At 43.9% G+C, this 23459-nt stretch overlaps 1 protein-coding gene across 2 annotated transcripts in view; it reads right to left on the bottom strand.

The window, feature by feature from the left end:
* LOC112223054 (mannosyl-oligosaccharide 1,2-alpha-mannosidase IA) overlaps window positions 1-23459 on the bottom strand; it is a 231272-nt gene that overhangs the window by 13555 nt on the left and 194258 nt on the right. Inside the window, exons 5-8 of one of the 2 annotated variants that reach the window (XM_024386002.2) lie at window positions 8218-8312; window positions 2619-2745; window positions 1691-1784; window positions 138-253 (exon numbers count right to left, since the gene is read on the bottom strand). In XM_024386002.2, coding sequence (XP_024241770.1) covers window positions 138-253; window positions 1691-1784; window positions 2619-2745; window positions 8218-8312 — 432 coding nt within the window. The remainder of the gene's footprint in view (window positions 1-137; window positions 254-1690; window positions 1785-2618; window positions 2746-8217; window positions 8313-23459) is intronic. The other variant, XM_024386004.2, reaches the window with a different exon arrangement.

The following is a 23459-nucleotide window of genomic DNA, read 5'->3' on the forward strand; positions in this document are numbered from 1 at the left end:
CAGTCCTCCTTTCCTTCGTTCCTTCCGTCCACATATCCTTCCGTGTTACATATATCCGTCCCCTACAGTGCTTGCTGAGATAGAGTGGCCCCCTGACGGCAGCTCCCTCTCTGCGTGCTCTATGGGATGCCTCCTACCTCCAGAGCACTGTAGTACATCTTCTTAGCCTCCTCGTCCGTCTTGTCTGACATCAGATATGATTTGATCAGATACTCGTAGAAGCTATCCCCCAGGCCGCCAATTGAAACGTGATCTGGGAAAGGAAAGAGAGAGAGAAATCTGATGTTATTTCCCACACAGGGGAGGGTCTTTTTCACAAACATTATTCTGTAGTCTCCACAGGCAGGCGACCTTGGGTTTACTAAACCCAATAACCAACGAGTCAAATAGAATCAGAGTGTACGTGGGAATCTCTTGTGGGGTATGACAGACTGACTGACTTGTGGATTCATACTCTGAGTAACCTTAGCACAGAAAATAACATTGTCATTATGGCTGGCTTTATCACGTACCCACACAGTTGTGGTTTTAATTTAAATAAAATTTGAATTGGTTGGTACAACTTCAGATATGAATACACTTGTGATTGTTGTTTATTTTTCCTCCCACTCAATTTCATGCTAATTTAACAACTCTGGATAAGATACTGGGTTGGAGACGTTTTGTGCGCTCAGACATCTACACACACATCCATGCATGCCCACCCACCCACCCACCCACCCACCCTCCACCACCACACACACCTTACACGCTGTGAAAGGTTATCACGCAGCGTTCTGTTAGCCCATGACAATAGAACAGCAGAGACTGGGGGAGATGTGTGTGTGAGTCCATGGTTTCTGATCTGTGCCCAATGTGCCCATGCTGACAAAAACACAGGCCGGGCTGAACACCCACAGTCCCTCTCCTTCCTCTCCTCCTTATCTACCTGCTTCATTAACCATTCACCCGCAACAACAATTAGCCCCATAATCAGCCAGATTAGGACTTTCAGGCCCACATCTTCAGATGCCGTCTCAGGCATCTCCCATTCCTCTGCCTTTCAGTTGAATCTGAAAAGATTCAATTCCCCGAGGTAATTGGATTCATTATCATTTTAATAACCCAGAGCGAGGCGATTTACATCCCTGCTTGAGACTGACATTGATAGTGAAAGAAAGAAAAAGGAAGAAAAGGGGATGGATGGATGACAAGGATGCTCCAAAGGATTTAAATAGGAGCGCTCCTGCAAGGTCGGAGGACTGTGTAGAAAGTCAGAAGATCAGGTTCACGGACGACTAGAGTGTAATAACGTGGAATTATAGTGTTCCTGTACAGTATCAAAAAAAAGTATCAGAATTGCCTTTGACTGGGTTTAACCAGAAATGTTCGTTACTGCTGCACTACAATTACAAAGGCGGTGCTTGTCAAAACGCTTTCCTGTGGACACAGTAAGTGAAGTGTGGTGATGTAAATTAAGCTAGCCCGCTAGCCAGATAGCACTTTTTTAGACCAGGCTAGTAGAACATGTGGAGTGAAATGTTGCCTCCCCAAATATTGCATGGCACAGATTTTGTACCTTTGGCTAGTAGAATGCCACTCAGGCTGTCTAGTAGAAATTCCAGTCTACTAGTGTGGCTGGCCAGTGCCCTTATGTTCCCAGATAATAATAGAATCATTTGTATCTCCTTCAGTGGAGGCCAGTACTCACGTTGGACCCAGTTGCCACTGACGGGACTCAAGAAGTTAGGATAGAGACCGTGAGGCTTCTCGATTTTGTTCAACAGCTTTCGGATATTCATAACCTGCAACAACATACAGTAAAAAAAGGCATTAGCTCTGAACGAAAAAATAACTGTAGAGAGGATTTCAACGTTGGCATCACATATGCTTCTAAACTGATTTAAATGTCCTTGTGAGCTGAAGTTGACACTTACAGCCAAATTAGAAAGGAAAAGCTATTGTCCAATGAAAGTTAACATTATGTTCAGTATTCCCATTAAAAACATTCACAAATACCCATTAAATGAATCGAAAGTGAAGTTCTTAAGAATTGTCACATTGTGACTAGGGGGAGGGTGGTGTTCTAGAATGTGTATTTCTATGTTGGTGGTTTTGTATGGTTCCCAATTAAGAGGCAGCTGGTAATCGTTGCCTCTAGTCAGGGATCATGTTTAGGAAGCCCTATCTCCCACATGCTTTGTGGGATATTGTCTGTGTTAGTGTGTTTGGGAACTATGACGTCACGTTCTTTGTAAGTTTTGGTTTCTAGTTTCAATTTGTATTAAAAAGATGTGGAACTCAATGCACGCTGCGCCTTGGTCCGCTCATTTTGAAGTTCGTGACAAGAATAGTATGGGCTGCAGCAAGAAAAACACACATGGACAATGGCATAGAAACCATACCATAACATTTGATTTGATTTGATAGAGCCATGCACTGAGAAGCATACGATGCTCACGGTTTAACATGTTTTACCGAGTAAAATCTGAGATTCTGTCGCAGACAAGTCACACACGGGGTTGCAGAATTGCAAAAACGTTTTTTGAGAAATTCCTGTTGAACCATCCTAACTGGGAAAGCTTCCGGATTTGTGCGACCCAAGTCACTCACAGTATTGTGGGTACTGTAGTACATACCTTCTCTGTGTAGATGCCATTGTTGGAGAGCTCTGACAGGTGGACAAACTCCAGGTGCAGGGTTCCAAACTCCGCCAGGATACTGCTCCCGGCTGACGCCCAGCCCCAGCTCCAACTGGTGCCACTGCAACAGAAACCATACCGCGACAAGTGAGGACCACAGTCAACACACACTAGGAACAGAAACCATACAGTGACAAGTGAGGACCACAGTCAACACACACTGTTATACACACTAGGAACAGAAACCATACCGCGACAAGTGAGGACCACAGTCAACACGCACCGTTACACACTGGTTCACACTCAAGACAATAAATCCATGCTAGCATTTTTTTTTAAATCATGATGTTCTGCAAACTTTTCATTAGATTGTAATAATGGGCAAATAAACAGTATTGCAACTTGATGTGATGCTACAATTACACTTTGTCCTTACAAAAATGTAGGCAGATTATACAGATACACAAACAACACCAGTGTCAGTAATGAAAAACATTCAATTTCACCTGTGTGTTGTCACTTTCAGCAGTTCCCTGGTTTGTCTTTGAGGCAATTTAGTGTCTTGGAGCCAAAGCTTTATACGATTCTAGTGCACCAACACCTACAATATCTGCAAAATGCATTTTCCTTTATATCCCAGAGCAACGGCACATCATTTGTTTCTTTCTTGCTTTTCAGAGGGCACTGAGCCGAGGAGACAGATATTGCAATTGTCACTCTCCAGAATGGTGCATTTTGGTGCTGAAGAAAGTACAGAAACTAAGGACCATCCCAAATGGCACCCTATTTAAAACACTAATATTGACCAAAGCCATTTGGGCCCTGGTCAAAAGGCATCCACTATATAGTGAATAGGGTGCCATTTAGGGTGCCATTTAGGGCGCCATTTAGGGTGCAGTATAAAGATTAAGCAGGACTGGATCCGTTTGTCCCTCTTGGGCACCAACCCAGATGCTAGCTGATGCACCGCATCATTTGTCTGTGGATCAGAGTGGGAGGCTTTACCAATCAATAACCAGTCTACCTCTGCAGAGGCGATGAAAGCATTAAGCTCATCTTAGAGACTCAAGCAAGAGCACCAACCAAGTCTGGAGTCAACCAGGGTCACCAATACACCGTGTCTGCCTCCAAAATGGCACCCTAGTTCCTATATAGTGCAATCATTTTGACCAGGGCCCATAAGGGCTCAGTGGTACTATAGTGAATAGGACACTATATAGAGAATGAGGTGCGGTTTCGGATGCAACCCATATCCTTCCGTATTATTTCGCCATGAAAGTAGTGCACTGGGAGGATGACATTCGCAGCCGCCTCAGAATAGCAGTATGGCCATGTCTAAATTACGACGACACGATGACTAACCTAATCAGAGGAGGTGAGATGGAATGTCATTACAATACATTATAGTACATGACCTAATCCTACATTAATGGAAAGTGATAAAGGGATGAATGGAACGGAACATATTAGCGGAGGATGGAAATAAAAAGAGAAACTATAGAGGGAGTGAAGCAAAGAGAGAGATGTAGTTCCGATGAATACGCTTCGTATTAGTTTGGGGCTCCATGATTAGCTGCTCAAGCTAAAGTAACATCAGGGCCCGTCGATTAGGAGTGAATGGCTTTAGCGGCTTTTATTGCAAACAGGATGCATGGTTTGGAATATTTATATTCTGTACAGGCTTCCTTCTTTTCACTCTGTCATTTAGGTTAGTTTTATGGAGTAACAACGTTGTTGATCCATCCTCAGTTAACTACTATCACAGCCATTAAACTCTAACTTTTTTAAAGTCACTATTGGCCTCATGGTCAAATCACTGAGTGGTTTCCTTCCTCTCCGGCAACTGAGTTAGGAAGGACGCCTGTATCTTTGCAGTGACTGGGTGTATTGACACACCATCCAAAGTGTCATTAATAACTTTGCCATGCTTAAAGGGATAGTCAATGTCTGTTTTTTTTCATCTACCAATAGGTGCCTTTCTTTGCGAGGCATTGGAAAACATCCCTGGTCTTTGTGGTTGAATTTGTGTTTGAAATTCCCTGCCTGACTTAAGGACCTCATCGATAATTGTATGTGTGGGGTACAGAGATGAGGTAGTCATTCAAAAATCATGTCAAACACTATTGTTGCACACAGAGTGAGTCCATGCAACATATTATGTGACTTGTTAAGCAAATTTGACTCCTTAAGTTATTTAGTCTTCCACTTTGACATTATGGGATATTGTGTGTAGGCCAGGGACAAACAATTTCAATTGAATCCATTTTAAATTCAGGCTGTAACACAACAAAATGTGGAAAAAGTCAAGGGTTGTGAATACTTTATGATGGCACTGTAAATTGGTACATTGCACACTTTAGGAAACTTGCAAAAGTAATTACCGGTATCAGCTTTTGCATTCAGTAACTTGCAAACAAATGTTCAATGCTTTCTCTATGCATTATTCATTATGCTCCTTGTATGAATGTGTTCGCATCGCTAATTACAAAGCATTTAGCTTGAGGTTCTTCAATGTGTTGAGGCCTTTTGGGAGCACATGCAGTATTCTATAAGTAGTCCAGATATACTGTATGGAAGACCACATGCAGTATTCTATAAGTAGTCCCGATATACTGTATGAAAGTGAATTATTTATTTTTTAATCCTACTTTTAAATTTTATATTTTCTGGGACAAAATGGACTAATATAAATGTGTGCTATGGTAAAACATTTTTAGAAATCACTGGGTTTATCTTTCATTTAGCTATGCAGTATTCTATAAGTAGTCCCGATATACTGTATGAAAGACCACATGCAGTATTCTATAAGTAGTCCCGATATACTGTATGAAAGACCACATGCAGTATTCTATAAGTAGTCCCGATATACTGTATGAAAGACCACATGCAGTATTCTATAAGTAGTCCAGATATACTGTATGAAAGACCACATGCAGTATGTATTCTATAAGTAGTCCAGATATACTGTATGAAAGACCACATGCAGTATGTATTCTATAAGTAGTCCAGATATACTGTATGAAAGACCACATGCAGTATTATATAAGTAGTCCCGATATACTGTATGAAAGACCACATGCAGTATTCTATAAGTAGTCCCGATATACTGTATAAAAGACCACATGCAGTATTCTATAAGTAGTCCCGATATACTGTATGAAAGACCACATGCAGTGTTCTATAAGTAGTCCAGATATACTGTATGAAAGACCACATGCAGTGTTCTATAAGTAGTCCAGATATACTGTGTGAAAGTACATTGCACAGAAACTTGCAGTATGTATTCTACCGGTATCAGATTACTGTATGAAAGACCACATGCAATATTCTATAAGTAGTCCCGACATACTGTATGAAAGACCACATGCAGTATTCTATAAGTAGTCCCGATATACTGTATGAAAGACCACATGCAGTATTCTAAGTAGTCCCGATATACTGTATGAAAGACCACATACAGTATTCTAAGTAGTCCCGATATACTGTATGAAAGACCACATGCAGTATTCTATAAGTAGTCCCGATATACTGTATGAAAGACCACATGCAGTATTCTATAAGTAGTCCAGATATACTGTATGAAAGACCACATGCAGTATTCTATAAGTAGTCCCGATATACTGTATGAAAGACCACATGCAGTATTCTATAAGTAGTCCAGATATACTGTATGAAAGACCACATGCAGTATTCTATAAGTAGTCCTGATATACTGTATGAAAGACCACATGCAGTATTCTATAAATAGTCCCGATATACTGTATGAAAGACCACATGCAGTATTCTATCCCGATATACTGTGAAAGACCACATCCTGATATACTGTATGAAAGACCACATGCAGTATTCTATAAATAGTCCCGATATACTGTATGAAAGACCACATGCAGTATTCTATAAATAGTCCCGATATACTGTATGAAAGACCACATGCAGTATTCTATAAGTAGTCCTGATATACTGTATGAAAGACCACATGCAGTATTCTATAAGTAGTCCTGATATACTGTATGAAAGACCACATGCAGTATTCTATAAGTAGTCCCGACATACTGTATGAAAGACCACATGGGACATATTACATACTACACAGAGGACTTCTAAGACTTTCAAGTCAGCCCATAGGCAACATATTAATTGTGCTGCACTGAATTCCCTTGGTGTTTGTGTGTGTGTGTGTGTGTGTGTGTGTGTGTGTGTGTGTGTGTGCGTTTGAGGACATTAAAGATCTAGTACATCAGTGTACTACATTATGGGGCAACATTGTTTCTCTCTGAGATATAATGAAATCCCTTGTTGTTTGTGTGTGTGTGTGTGTGTGTGTGTGCATTAGTGTAGTTTCTGTACATACTGTATAAGTTCCTTTACTTATGTGGCTATAATTTATAAAATGGGAGAGAATCATTCCTCCCTGCCCATCTAACTGGAATTAGCTCTGGAATCAGTTAATTCAATTTGCCAGCAACTGTCTGCTTAGACAGGCGGGTTAATTGGAAGCAGGTGGCAGGCAGAGGTGCCAGAGAGATGTCTTTTTAAAATAAAATAAAATTAAAAAGTCTACAGTTGTCACGCTGGCATTAATGATTTGGGAGACAGGCGCAGGAACGCGGAATAGTTTTTTTTATTATACCCCAAATTACGGCGTGCCGTGTAAGGGCTCGGGGATGAAGACCAAACAAAGACGTAAGAAAAACACAAACACAGGGTTGGAACCCAAACAAAAGAGTGAGGAGTACCTCGAATAAATACACACACGCACAATAACGCACAGGACGAGACGCGTAATCATCTGCGCAATCCACAAGGACACGAAAGCCCAAAAACACACAGCACAGGTACTCACAAGCACCAACGGATATAGTAACAATAATCGACATGACCATGGAAACCAAAGGGCACATATATACAAATACTAAATCAGTGGAAATAGGTGTCACGACTTCCGCCGAAGTCGGTCCCTCTCCTTGTTCGGTCGGTGTTCGGCGTCACTGATTCATTTTTCATTTTCCATTGGTTTTGTCTTGTCTTCCTTCACACCCGGTTCCAATCCCATTCATTACATGTTGTGTATTTAACCCTCTGTTTCCCCTCATGTCCTTGTCGGAGATTGTTTGATTGTATGTTTTGTGCTAGTATGTGTTGGTGCGCGATGGGTTTTGTACCCATTTTATGATTGTTGTTTATTTAGATTTGGGAGTTTTTGTGAGTTTTATTAAACGACTCTGTTTATACCAAGTTCGTTCTCCTGCACCTGCCACCAACACGCACCCATTACAATAGGGGACAGGTGGGCGTGATGAAAGTTCCGGAGGGATCCGTGACAACAGTATCTTAACTATGTAGGTTGTGGGGTGGTGTCTTGCATATGGGTATCCCGGTAAAATCGCACAGGTCAGAGTTTGAACACGTTATTTCATTTGTGGCTCCAAGACGAGGCCGCAAATGTCAAACACTTCAAACGCAAACAGAGGTATAAAATATGCACCACCTTAATGCAATGTAATCCAGCTAAATGTTTTGGTAAGGTCTCATACAGTATGTGTTTATAATAGGATACTGTAGCTAGGGAGTCATGGGGACTGGTAACTAGGCTCACCTGCCCAGGTTGATGACTCCACGTGGGATACCCGTTGGTGTGTTGAAGGCTGGTAGCAGCTTCTCCCCAAGCACCATCACTTTCCGCTTGAACATCTACAATAACAAGGAAGGAGGGACACTTAGCAAACACTCACAGAAACACACAAAGACAGAAGTACACACAACTGTGGAAAAACCAGCCCCCAACCCCACAGAGGTACACACCACTCCCACGTGACATCAACACGGGCATATTTTCATCTTGGCCCCTGTAAGAAAAACCTTTTTACTTCCAAGTACAGAATGTTTTTACCCAACAAAGAACCGTCAAAAAAAAAAACTCTTTCTTCAGAAAGAAACCTTTCATGTAGTGTACAGTCAAACACAGAGAGTAGAATTAAAGTGTAGCTCCAGCCCCAATACTTTCCAGATGGCTTCCCAGCCTCTCTCAACAGAGCTAATTATGTAGAACATAACAAACCCAGGGACAACGGAGAGACGGCGCTGCTCTGAGAAGGATTAAAAGCAATCTTATTGATGTAATCCACAGCAGTTCAATTAAACCTACACTCTTCTCTGCCGCCTGCCTCTTGAAAGCAGGGCCAAGGGAGGGTGAAGCACTGTCTCAAAGTAAGATTAACAGGTCAGACAAATCTGCATCACCTGCCGAGACAGAGTAAGAAGGAGAGAGAAGAGAGAGTGTTAAATAGTGAGAGAAAGACCAGAGTGCTGGTATTAGAGTGCTGGTATTAGAATTGAGATGCAAGGCTGCTAACAGAGAGAACTAGAAAGAGAGAGAGGGATATTGTGTGTGTGTGTGTGTGTGTGTGTGTGTGTGTGTGTGTTGGGCGGTGTCCAGATTTCATAACGTACCATACTGGGGTATACAGTATTACTGGCAGTGCACACAAAGGGTGCTGTTTCTTTCCAAGCGTAGAAAAAATCATATATATACACTACCAGTCAGAAGTTTGGACACACCTTCTCTTTCAAGGGTTTTTCTTTATTTTTTATTATTTTCTACATTGTAGAATAAAAGTAAAGACATCAACACTATGAAATAACACATATGGAAACATGTAGTAACCAAAAAAGTGTTAAACAAATCAAAATATATTTTATATTTGAGATTCTTCAAAGTACCCTTTGCCTTGATGACAGCTTTGCACACTTGGCATTCTCTCAACCAGCTTCATGAGGCAGTCACCTGGAACACATTTCAATTAACAGGTGTGCCTTGTTAAAAGTTCATTTGTGGCATTTCTTTCTTTCTTAATGCATTTGAGCCAATCAGTTGTGGTGGGACATGGTAGGGGTGGCAAGAAGAGCTCAAATAAGCAAAGAGAAACAGTCCATCATTACAGTCCATCATTACTTTGAGACATGAAGGTCAGTCAATCCGGAAAACTACAAGAACTTTGAAAGTTTCTACAAGTGCATTCTCAAAAAGTTCATTTAAGTGCATTTGTAGCCTGCCCTCCAGACCATTTTTCCCCGTCTTCTCTTCACGCAAATGGCGGGAATCTGGGCCTCTTCCCGGGAAAGCAGTATGTCATTTACGTCGGGTTCATCGGTCTCGTTAAAAGGAGAAAAAGGATTCTGCCAGTTCATGGTGAGTAATTGCAGTTCTGAATTGCAGAACTGAACTGAGTTGCAGTTCTGTCCAGAAGTTATTTTTGGTCATAAGAGACGGTTGCAGCAACAATATGTACAAAATAAGTAAAAAAATAAGTTACAAGCAACAAATTTAAAAAACACAATTTGATAATACGTGGCCATTTGGATTACAGCCTATATGAACACTCAAATGCCACGGTGATCTAGACAGACTGCCGAATCGAGGTAAAGGTTTCAAATCTCTGGATAATAAATTGGATAAAAATGTTTTTAAATTGAAAGATCTGTGAACTATCTTGTGCACATTTTAAATTGACACAATACCAGTTAGCAAAGGTGTCAACTAGAGATGACGTGCCAGGATTTGTAGTCTTGCATGATGTCTACTTTAATGCTAATCGTCATTTTCGAATCAGAGTAAATAGAGCTGAGTGTATTGATGAAAGTAACCTTGTCCGAGAGAGATTTACATGGTTATAAAACGTCACGCCAGGGTAAGCCTATATGAAACACAGGCCTTATTTTTAGTGTGGTTAAAATTCCCTATGGGAAAAATGAATGGTGGAAAAACGAATGGAACCATTTTCCTGTTTGACCGCTAGGTTTTACAAGTATTATGACACCTCCACTGTGGGGCTCTATACCGCGCAAGCCTAGTGTGTGTGTGTGTGTTTGCAAAGTGTCACAGTGCTTTTTGGCAGTCTCTCCGTCTCACTGCGTGGTGACTCAGCAAAAAAAAAAAAAAAAAAGGGTGAGTGAGAAGGAGGAGAAAGCTGGTAGAGCTAAGTGTTCATATAGGCTTGCAACCCAAATGGCACCCTATTTCCTATATTAGTGCACTACCTTTGACCAGGGCTCTGGGAAATAGGGTGCCACTTGGGGCGCAACAATAAATGCATGTCAGAGTAACTAGCCATTAGAATTATGATCATCAATAATGCCAATATGAGTTGCCCGTGCCCTTGTCCGACAGTAAGTGAATGATACAATGTCTCTCCTGCCTCTGGCACTCGAACTGCTAGCTCTCACTGCAGCTGAGAGCCGAGAAAGGCTCGTTATTTCCATCATCTGAGGATGCGCCTGGACACGGTTTGTCTGGGCCTTGATTCACCCTTTCTGGGTCTTTGTTTTTGTGACCAGGAGGCAGAGTGGGCTACAGACAGATGTACTGGCACATGACTGATTTGGACACATTATGTGCATGGATACACATGTTTGACTCAGATGTATGTTCTCATGTGTATGTGCAGATACGCACACATGCACACAATGATCATTGTTATCGGTAACACGCGCACGCACAAATCCTTCCACCTACTTACCCGCCCACATGCAAAGCTCAGGTGCTACCCATGCCCTTGACAAATGCCCATTTACTTCCAGCTGCTACAACATCATATTTACAATCCAATTACCTATAGTTCTCTGCATGTTACTCCACGGCACAGTCCACACTAGTTCAAATGACTCAGATTCACAGGGCATTGACACCACACAGAGACATAAAAATCCCAGTGAGGCCACAGTGGCCCGAGGAGTCATCGCTCCATCTAGCAGCTGGGGGCCCAGTCCTTTGCTGGCCCACTAGCCCTCCAGAACTCCCACAATTCCCTTCCCTCTCAGCGTACTGGAAGGGCCTGGGAGACCCAGGGTGGATTTACACACAGAGGAAGCTCATTAATCCATACTGTAGGATCCACGGCTAAGATGAGTGTGTGTGCATGTGTGTGTGTGTGTGTGTGACGGGAGCTGCAGATTGCCCCTCTGGTCCCCCAGCTCCATCTCTTATCAAAGAGATTACTAATGACCCTCTCCACCATCCTTACTCAACCAACCTAGCAGTTCATGGGCATCATGTAAACACACACCCACAGTCATTTTAAAGCCTACGCACGTACCTACACACAGACACACAGACACACAGACACACACACACAGCCATAGTAACACACATGCACACACATACTCACAAGAGTGCACAACCTCCAATTATATCACACTGTTATTAAGCCTTGTTCACGCAAGGAATTCCTTATGTGTTAATTACCGCATGAGCCCTTTTGCGGGCAGCTGTGGTATGCTTTACCATTGAGCACATGCAACGTAGCAGGCCCCCTTTCACATCTATCTAAATCTACCTCCCCCTTCTATAGTGCAGAGCAAGACTTCAGTACAGCTCCAGCTAATTTGCATCTCACTCACGCCCTCCTCCTCTCCTTCTTCTCCCTTGGCTCATTCATCCCCCCCCCCTCTCCCCTGTAGCTAAATGAGAATGTGTTTTCAGTCAACTTACCTGGTAAAATAAGGGTAAGAAAAATGATACACAATCACAGAAGTGCCTTTAGAGACGGGCTGCCGCTTCACATGCAGCGCACGCTATCGTCCACCCATTCTTCCCAACCATCCCACGCGCATATCCCGCCGCTCGTCCACAATCCTTAACCCAGCCATCGGAAGAACGGACAAGGCCTCTGCACGGAGGAGCATTGATCTGTTGTAACAGGAGACGGCTCGCTTACTTCGCTTTCAGTTTGGAATTATCCCTTGGATGTTGGACACGACAGCCGCGAACTGAATGGCTTTTCTCTTTTAAGCACAAGAGACACGTAGCGGGCGACGCAGTCACCTCTCCCCGAGTTAACACTGTCAGGGACCAGTGGAGACAGACTGAGGGGTAGAACTCTGTATGTATGGCACCCTCAGTTGCCATTCAAACTTCTCAATTGTGAGTCAAGGAAACACTTGAAGTGTGAAAGTGAAAATGAGAGGTTGTTGCTCTTTTGGTGGAGTTGGCACGTGTTGGCTTTCACTTCAGTGCTGTAGCTGTTGTCCCGACAATTCTTTTTTTTTGACCCACCCCAGTGGCTAGATTCTTGGTTAATTAGCAGACAGGTGTAAAAAGAACTGACATTGGCAAAAAATGTACATGCAACTTCTTGTACAACAGTTCTGTTTGAGTGGGATATGGACCAACCGGAACTCACAAAAACTCTCCACACCTACAGTGTTTCTCACTCCAGCCCTCCAGTACCCCCAACATCATACCTTTTTGTTGTAGTCCCAGACAAACTCCCCTAATGACCTGATGATTAGTTGACAAGTTGAATCAGGTGTGCTTATTTGAGGCTACAACAAAAATGTGTGCTGTTGGGGGTACTCAATGGATGGAGTTGGGAAACACTGGCCTAATGATGCAGACTAGCGGACTGGGACCATTTGTGCAAAATATACACATGTATTTCCAATGTCTTGCTGACTGTGGCTGAAAACAGCTTTTGCATGACAGGACAGAGAACAACTACAAACCGTTATCTGAGGCCTGATCATGCCAAGCGGGCCCGACGGCACTGGTCCATTATCGTTGTTGATGACTCAAATGTTGAACCTCCTCGTGAACACTAAGCTAGAAAATATTGCAACAAGGGACAGGAGACGTGGCACCCATCTCCGCCTCCTCTCCTGCCTCGAGGACACGTTGAGCTGGACCAACGCCAGCCAGGCATGGCGTGCATCCAACACGATAATACAATGACTGTGCAGCTCAGCAGACGTGTTAGCAGCTTCTAACAAAGTGCTAAGTCAACCAGGTGCGTTTCTCTCGCAAATGTCACCCACTCAATTAGAGAAATGTAACGCATTTCCAGGAGAACAAAGACCCATCTAGTCATGGTTGTCTTCAGAGCAGCAGAACTTGATAGTTGGAAGACAAAAGGAAAGAGGAGTGGGTGGGAGGCAGGAATGTTGCGAACGGCATTATGTTATGCTCTTTGATGGTGAATTCTATTGGAGGAGTACAAAGTTATCTTCCTGTGTGATGTAATGTATTTTTAACCTATTTTATCCTCTGGTTCCTTGGAGCGACGATATGCGAAGTATGTAGTGTGTTTTGATTACTTCTCATTAAACCCTAACAGTAGAGAAGATTTGAAGGTATAGTACACTATGAGAGAGTGTATACTACTTGGTGCGGTTGAAAAAAAAGAGTTCGCTATAAGTCACCTTAGTTCCTTAAGTGATAGAAATAGCATTTAAATCCGGAAACGTTTTGGGTGACATTTGGGAAAAATCTTGATGGTGCCGCGTTTTAAAAAGAGGTGCTTTTTATGACCGTGGAAGAATGAATTATTCCTGTTCGGCCAGCTGTGTGTAATGAAAACCAAGCTCAAAACACCCTCTCTGACTTTCACAATCCCCCAATACCCCACCAGGACGATTACTCAAATCCTTTTTTTAAAAACCATTTTTCCTCTCATCTCTCATCCCCTCATTCCTCCTTCTGCGGTTTACTTTTACTCAGAGTATCGGCTGACTCTAAAAGGCTGTAAAAAGGCTGAGGAGACCAAAGCTGTCCGTTCTGATCATTCACCCAGCCCAAACATCCTATAGGGCCGATCAGAATCAGACACACTATTTGTGCTTGACCTCTGTGTGGTCTAATGTTTAGAAACTGCCCACATCACCACAATGTAAAGGTGGCAGGTAGCCTAGTGGTTAAGAGCATACGACCAGTAACCCAAAGGTTGCTGGTTCAAATCCCCGAGCTGACTAGGGGCGAAATCTGTTGATGTGCCCCTTGAGCAAAGCACTCAACACTCATTGCTCCTGTAAGTTGCTCAGGATAAGAGTGTCTACTAAAATGTTGAAGTGGATGACAGCTGACGATCTCTTTCTTGAGAAATGCACAAGTTAATCTGAGCTCTGCTCGTTGGAATTGCACAGCTGAGTAAGACCCTTGAGGCCAGGGTATAAGGAGAAGTGCCAGTACATGGTGAACCACTGAACTGGGGCATGTACACCAGGGCTATGAGACATGTTGCTTGATTAGCTAGAAAGAAAATAGCCAGAGGGACAGATACTGGCATGTGCTACCCATCTTCGAAACTCAACATTAGGCATCAGACAACATCCTGGGCAGAATTAGCACAGTGCTCTCAGTAGCCTTCTCTCATCTTACAAGGTATGTGTGTGAGAGAGAGAGAGAGATGCACAGCACACATGGTTGAAAGCTTGCTGCTGGGTGCTAGCTGCCAGATATCTGGGTTGTAATACTACGGCGCTGCCCTGATGAGAACCTCATTTGCTCAGTATGATTTAACTGGAACAATTGGTTGATTCTTATAAGCAGCGGTCTGCCCTGGTTGGTTTTTGCCTCTATCCCAGCGGTTTACATCATTATTAGCATCTGATGGTTTTACCATTGATTCTTATGGACAGTCTGGGAGCCTTGCAAATACTACTAGAGTCTTCAGGAGAGAAGCCACAGACCATGAGCTCGCTTCACTAAGTGCAAAGAACGGCAAAAACAAAAGCTTTGAACATGTATTTATTAACACTTTATCTCTAGATCTTATTCTTTCTGCCAGCCGGTAACTTTTTGTTCTGTCCTCAATGTTCAATTCCAACTTTAAAAAAAAATATATATAGGTGCTGACTTCGAGTCACACATAGTAAATCTCTGCCATGTGTCTTTGATTGATACACTATGATAAAGCCAGGAAAACAGAACGCATACTTTAATCCTTGCTTCTTCTCACCCACCTCCAAATATAAAAGAGAGACCCCTTCCGTCAGTTTCATGACACGAGACACACATTTCCTGCACATCGATTCCATTCTTCACTTCAATACGGCTGACCGCAGGAGAAGCGGAGGAGTATGCAGGTTAGGGAAGTGGGAGGTCTCAGAGCAGGAGTTCCAATCTTATGCCTTATTTGTCACGAGGAATACGATTACATGGACAGGAGGGACCTGATCAGCACTCCTACTATAGGTCGCTTCATGAATACAGGGCCTGGAATTGCATTGGAGCGTCAGTGCTAGGAGGCTGAAGTTTTAGGCCGTAAGAGACGGACTATATACATTTGAGCTAGGTACTTAAGTTGGATCCAATCTATAAATACCCGAGTATTGGACCACATTAGGATAATATGAACATACACTGGCTGGGTGAGTGTAGCGGAGTGCTTCTGGGAAAGATTGGACAAGTGAAGCTTGTCTCCAAATCGTGATCATATCATACTTAGCTTTGAAGTGAAGCTAGCTTCTCTAAAGCGGTTATCATAGCTTGTAATGGAATCTGTATTTCCAAAGCATGCGGTCTACACCGAGGGACTGATTATGGCATAAGGTGGTGTCGCCACTGACTCGATTCCCGTTTGGTTCTAATGAAAAGTGCTTTAATTCTAATGAAATGAAAAGTGCTTTAAAAAAAGGTCCAGTTGTGAACGTCCAAGATATTGACAGTTAAACAACATGTCCTTTACTTTAATGGGGTCTGCAGTAGCATTGATTAACACATGTTCCTTGAGCAATGAGTGTCTGAACTGACACAGGTGTATGTATCTAGAGCGACTGCTGACTAGCAGCATGAAAGGGGAAAGGGGGATACTTAGTCAGTTGTCCAACTGTATTCAACTGGAATGTGTCTTCCGTAATTTAACCCAACCCCTCTGAATCAGAGAGGTGGGGGGGGGGGGCCTCAATCGACATCCATGTCTTCGGAGCCCGGGGAACAGTGGGTTAACTGCCTTGCTCAGGGGCAGAATGACAGATTTTTTACCTTGTCAGCTCGGGGATTTGTTTCAGCAACCGTCCGGTTACCGGCCCAATGCTCTAACCACTAGGTTAACTGCCGCCTCTCGAAGCCCTCCATGTGTCTCCATTCGCCGTGAGGTCGTCTGAACTAGAACATGATGTGTATAATTTATGCTGAGTGGCATCGCCTGAGACAGAGAGGCAGCTCTAAATAAGGTTATCAAATAAATAAGATATGAAGACTTCTCTGGGAAAGAAAATGGATATGGTTAAGAATTCCACACTGAACCCCAATGGAAAGCATACAAGCGGGAAAGCAATCATCTGCTCTAAAATCCTCTGAACACTTTATATTGTAACTTACAGTAAATTACATTCATCTGCCCAATGTTATTCTCAGTAATGTTATTCTCAGTGAAGGACATTCTCCCAACGTTATTCTCGGGAACGGAATCGTTGTGCCTGATGAACACGATTCCAAGTTCTACGGTTCCGCCACTCCGAGCCACATAGCGTAGGTAATCTAAATAGTTCTACGGTTCCGCCACATAGCGTAGGTAATCTAAATAGTTCTACGGTTCCGCCACTCCGAGCCACATAGCGTAGGTAATCTAAATAGTTCTACGGTTCCGCCACTCCGAGCCACATAGCGTAGGTAATCTAAATAGTTCTACGGTTCCGCCACTCCGAGCCACATAGCGTAGGTAATCTAAATAGTTCTACGGTTCCGCCACTCCGAGCCACATAGCGTAGGTAATCTAAATAGCTTCACAGTTTGTTGACTGGGTGTAATGTGGCTGTCATGCCTTGTTTTTGTTGCTCCGCCATGATGCAATTACAGAGGTTTCGGTTGCAGCGTTATCCCGAGAAAGCCTACAGTGAGCTCTTTATGTTCCCTATGGTCTAATTACCTAGCCATGGTAGGCATACTGTGCCTATGAAAAGATGCCAGGCTAAATAACTTAACCGTCTCTGGAGGGGGATTGGAGAGTTAAGGGGACAGACGTTTCAACTGTTTGAAGCTTGCGGAGATGATCAATCATCACTAAGAGTAGACATAGTATTGTAGATGTAGATTCAGCTCAGTTATAGCCTCAGCCACCAAGTGGCACTGTATACTGCCTTATGTCTTGTGTCTTGAGAAGGGAGGTTTGAAAGTGAGTGTTAGTTACAATGCTGTTACATTGCTTGCATTCCCCACCAATATAGACAAGTAACAGTTAATTGTGTTTGAATTCCCATATCGGTAAATGTGCATATAATAGTTTTGGTGGTTGCAGGAATGAAGAATAAATCACTTTTTTTTTTACTACACCTCAACTACACCTGAAAGGAAGGTGTTATTTCTCCTGAAGTGAGCCAGCAGTCACATCGAATCAACTCCTACCATCCATGTGAAGGTTCCTGGAGAACTCAAACTGAGTGTGTTACTATTTCACAGACAGGAGGTTATATCTACTCAGTTACCACAGTTACCAGTACCATGCTCTATCACCAGCCACCGTTATATGAAGGTCTAACAATATTAGGACACCCGATGTATCTGTATCAGCTTGCGCGGCGCCCTCCTTGCATAAGATGAACCGTCACGCACCGCCGGTCGCACAGACTCCCGATCCATCAATAATACAGCTGTGAGCTCCATCCATCCACCGGCTGGGTCGTCTGGCTCGGCTCTGTCGCTGTGGTTACAGTGGCGTTGGTAGGGGAACAGTGAGTGATAGTGCTGGGGGGGGTGATGGGATGGGATGAGGAGCATCCACAGCGGTTGGAGGATGTTCATTTCTCTTTATGGAAGTGACAGTTTCTCCACAGCCCTGACTGGAAGGAGGGGACACTGGGTATGTCGACTTGCTCCAGAGCCAGACGGAGATTGAAACTAACAAGTGTCCTCCTCCAAACCATGGGAGATGAGGAGACAAGTCACAGAGAGACACTTCAAATCTGGAGAGTCTCGTTAAAACTAAGAACGAACTAAGGCAAGGTGCACTAGACCTGAATGAAACTATCCAATAACACTTTCCTACTCCAAAGTTAGCAACAGCTCAAGGACAGAATACTGAAAAATCAAAAAAAAAAAAACATCTATTAACAACAGCATTTCTTTGGATTTCTGTAATGTTCCCAAGTTTGCAAATAGGCTAACAGCTTATGCCAGACAAATGGTTATCTCTTTTGTATTTAAACACAATACCTGTCCACAATGTTTCTGCATGACTACTTCAGCACATTGTAAACAGGGCAAAAAGAAATCCTGAGACCTGTTGATCATGCTGAATGAGTGTAGCCAGGGAGAGACAAAAGAACCAGGGGATTGAGTATGCGCCGTAATGAGACTGAGTAGAGCGGAGTGGCGGTGGTGGGAGGGTAGAGCCTGTTCTTGGACACAAAGCAGAAGAGGAGAGGAGAGGGGGAACAGAGGCGGCCTGGCCTGTCTATGAGACTAAGCACAAGGCAGATCAAATGTGGGTTCTCTCTGGAGCTTAGTGTCTCCCTGTGCCTGGCCGATACTACGGCTGGTACAGAACCAGAGCGATACGACGGGGGTAATTTACAGTAGTACTGCCTGATGGCAGCTCTGGCTTCAAAGCACTGCCTCGTCCAAGCGTCAGGAGAGGATACGGTCACACTTGTGACGGTGTGTGTGTCGGGGGGTTGTTTGTTCTAATGAGAAGATCTGACTATGTGTGTTTGTCCAAGATAAATCACAGCATTAACTATGACTGTTCAAACTGTTCTTTGTGTATATAGTGTCCTCTATGAGAGTGTGTGACAGGCGCTGTAACACCAGGGTATACAGTCTGTGGCAGTCAGCCACTTGATCCTAAGTTATGCATCTCTTGATCTATATATTTATGCAACTGAAGTGTGACGTCGTCGCCGTTAGCGCCAGTTTTGACTGACAAATAGTGTATGTAATCTACCCTCTAACTGTTGAGTGGAATCACTCACACCCCATACACATTTGAACAGGCAACTTAACACACCGCTGGGGCTCCACGCCTCAGATAACAACCATTCAATCCCCCTAAAAGGCGTTCACTTCCACCCCCAAAAATGGCAAAGTGATAAACTCTCAATAAACGCCATTTTCACAGCTCTTCAAAGGGAGTTGCGAACTGTGCCGCCACAATTACCACCCAAAATGACAGACAAACGAGCAGGTTTCATCTGGCTGGTGGTTTATGCTCAAACTTTTTGAAAGCTCTCGAGATGGATCCATAAAGGCATACACAAAACACCGCTATAGTTCTATTGTCATATTATACAGTCATAGATTACAAGAGCTGCAATCTGTGAACGGGACAAATGAACTAAAGGGCTGCATTGTCTTGGTCTGAGTGGGAGGGAATTCAGACAACGGCGCACCTGTTTGCTCACATGGTGCAGCAAGCCATTAACAGTTGTCTTCCCCCAGCTATGAGAGTTGTGTGGACAGGCACAGATGGGGAGGAGAGAATGAGAACAAGAGGTGACGGGGAGATTTTTTTTTAGCACATTGAAAGCATGCGCTCCTGTAAACTGCCATAGACGCAGTAGGAGAACATCTGCGCCCAGACATGTGAACAGCTAATGGCAGGCGTGATTCCACAAAAAAAAGACAAGAAAGGGAAGGCACGCACGGGTCATTTATGACTCTATTACCCACGGTGTGGAACTGAAGTCTAAAAATACCAGACCTGAAACATTGACATGCACAGAACGCCTCGTAAAAAGAATTACAACGGGTTCACCGCAGGTTGGAGACACGAGCATGGTGCAATCGGTTCCTTTTTTCCTATCAGTGCTGCATCAGCACGCTGTATTTGACAGACCCCGTGACCTTGCGGGCTTAGAGTGTTACATTCAGGCATGTGCTCCATATCTGAATCTGATACTATACTCTGTAACCCACGACTGGTTTTCTCTAGCCTGATGAAAGGACGACCTTTCTTTTCCAATAGCAGTCTGTCGTCTGCAAGAGGATATATCTGGTTTTATCTCCACATTCTATATTACTAATAGAGACACCTGAAGGGCATTTGGGTGACATCTCATTTGATATGCACCTGCTTTAGGGTCATGATTACATCAGTAGCATATTCATAGCTCAATAATCCGTCTTGTTCACATGAAGGTAATCCGAAACAACAGACATGACTGGCCAACATGGATCAAATCCACATGCCCCTGCAACGCTTAACAATTCAAATGACCAAACAATGGTTTCAGTTTCAGTTGGATGCACATCCCTACAGTATAAGACACCTTCCCACTAGCACAAACACATCTCTAGGCATTTACTTGAAGCAATTAGTGATAACCTCAACCTTTCTTGTCAGTCAAACTCCATTTAACTAATGGTTGTTGCTAAGAAAGTGTCATGTTGCCAAGGATCTATAACTACAACAGCTCTGGGTTCTTTCACACTGCATGAAGTCATCACCCTCCAGACACAAATGAACATGTTCCACACAATGATCTATGGGAGTGATGGCTCCTCCCAGCTGGGATCCTCCTTACTCCATTACTTCCTGTGAGTGTTCCTCAGAGACAAAGCCGCCATATGTGAGAAGCATGCATCCCTCCTCCGATTGGCCTTACTAGTAGCCTGGTTGCAGAGCACACACTGTTGCTATGGTTTCTGCTCAGGCTGCGCTAGCTCCATCTGTCTTCGATGTCGGCTGGGTAAAACGCAGCGATTCCACTCCGCTTTCTCAACGGGGAGACCATCCATCCTGCCACTCTGTCACCGGGGCCGACACAGATCAACATAACTCCCAGCTCTCTGGAGACGATACAGAAGTCAACAAGGTGAATACCTTCCGTCAATATGCAATGCAGAGAAAATATATATATATACAACGAATTTGTTGCCTGAAGAAATAGCTAGGCGTAGTAAGCATCAGTTGTTACATGAATAACAAAATAAAGTATACACACACACTGAACAACTTGGATAGGGCTCATGTGCTCTATAATTTATACTGTACTGCAGGGTGACTACTGAGGCGATACTACACCAGTGCATTGCTTGATACCACAGAATTGTAACTTTGACACCTGGGGTTTGAGCTGGCCAACCTGTGGTCAGTAGCCAATGGCCAATGCCTAGCATAATTTGAAGTTGCACTACACTATTTAATAAATATCTGACCCCTTTTTCCCCCTCAGTACACAGTAGATCGCCAAGGTTACCACTGGACTGGAGGCCCGAGCAGCTCCACAACACTATCATTTCACAGAAATGCATAAAACTTGGCCAAAGTAGACAGGTACAATTCCAGCTCATTCGCACTGTGCCACTTGGAGACATGTCATATAAAGGGAAAGGCTGGAGGGGAATGGAAAAAAGAGAGGGTTTACTTATTCATTCGCTCCCTCTATTTTCCTGCCTGTGTTTTTTTTCTCACTCAGAGATCTCTGTGGGTCTGTGGGGTTGAGTCGTGTTAGCTTTAACATTAGCGTAAGGTAGCTAACATGGTATGTGGCAGAGTGGTGTTAGCATATGCTAGCTAGCTAACACACTATTGGGCTGGCGCATGGTAGCTAATATAGTGTGACGCTAAAGCAGCGTTAGCTGCTGGTGAGCAATGCCGTCTGATACTGCCAGAACCCCACTGTGAAGCCCTGGGTCAACTGAGGGATGCCTGTTTCTCCATACAAATGTCACTGCTCATGGGTATTGCATCGAGCCTGGCCTTTTGATGCTAATTAAATGTTACTGCTAGCCTAGCCTTTAGACGAAGAGGCACACAGGAGGGGAGAAGAGGGGAGTGGAAGAGAGCAAAGGCACCCGCGTCATTTAGGGAGAGGGTGGTCTCTCTGAACTCTCTCGTCCACTCATGTGTGAGATCAATATCCTTTTCAAACAGAACACATTTGTCAGCATTGTCAGAGTAAATATCAACCATAACAGCGCTTTTCTCCATTGGTGCGGTTGTTTAATCAGTTGGTCTCCCTCTGGCATTAGCCTGATGCTACAAAGAAGCTAACCAATGTCAGGTGCACAGATGCTGGCTCACAACATCAAAGATAACGTGCTAGCATTAGCATAAGGACTCTGGCATTAGACTGATGCCACAAAGTAGCTAACCAATGTCAGGCGGGCAGATGCTGGTCACAACATCAAAGCTAACATTCTAGGCCTGCGCAGGCTAATAAAATGAGAGTCTTTGGGATGTGTTCTAAAGAGGTGTTCTATGTTGTGTCTGGGTTTAGGGCAGCGAGGGCAGTTCGTTCTCTGAGGCATTCTCTGACCCTGACAGCTAACGCATCAGCTGAGGCCCAGTAGGACCGTACTGACAGCTGTCTGTCGCGTCGGAGGTTCTCCAACCGATATGCTCCGCACTGACAGGTCAGATGAAAACATGGGCTACTCTCCAGCAGACGAGCGTCTTAGTGCTGTAGTTTGTGTCAAAAGCACGCCACGCATTGTGAAATGGCTAAAGTGTGTACAGAATGTACCAAACTCGGTAAGTTGTAGGCCTATTCAAATAAAACCCTTATCACAAGGACAGAAAAGTGTATCTTGATTAACTGTCATGCATATCAGAAGGTACTTTACTCGCAGACAAAACAAGGTCCGAGCACATCTGCCTTCATGATCACACTGCCCCTTTGAAAGTCACCTACTTTACCGCCATTAACAACAAAACATGCAGGAATGACCAGGCTGAGAGGGTGCCATTAGCACTTGTCCTGTTATTCACAGAAAGAAGTCAAGCTTTGTCAGGACAATTCCTGGCGCTGTTGCCTCTGTCTTTCTGAATAAGGGTGCTGTTCCCTGTCCTTGCACGCGGTGCAGGCTGTGGTCACCTTGCATTAGTTGCATCCCGCTGCAGGTACAGCACGCCCACGGTGACAACAGCAGAGCCAAGATGCCTCCCACACTGGCATTCAATCAATCCAGCCAAAGCCATGTTTACACAATATCTGTTAGTACATAAGTTCTGCAGGGGCCCATGTTACTAGTCCACGTGTAAAAGCATCTGCCAGGGGAGTCAGTCTGCGTGTGTGTGGATTTGTGTTGCGTGTGGCCACAGTTTGGCAGCTCCCTTGTGTACCCAGCCTGTGGTGACAGACGTGCCACAATGAGACTACCTGCCTAGCAGCTGAATCTCTCTTTAC

Source organism: Oncorhynchus tshawytscha, linkage group LG23 (assembly GCF_018296145.1).
Source record: "Oncorhynchus tshawytscha isolate Ot180627B linkage group LG23, Otsh_v2.0, whole genome shotgun sequence".
NCBI lineage: Eukaryota > Metazoa > Chordata > Actinopteri > Salmoniformes > Salmonidae > Oncorhynchus > Oncorhynchus tshawytscha.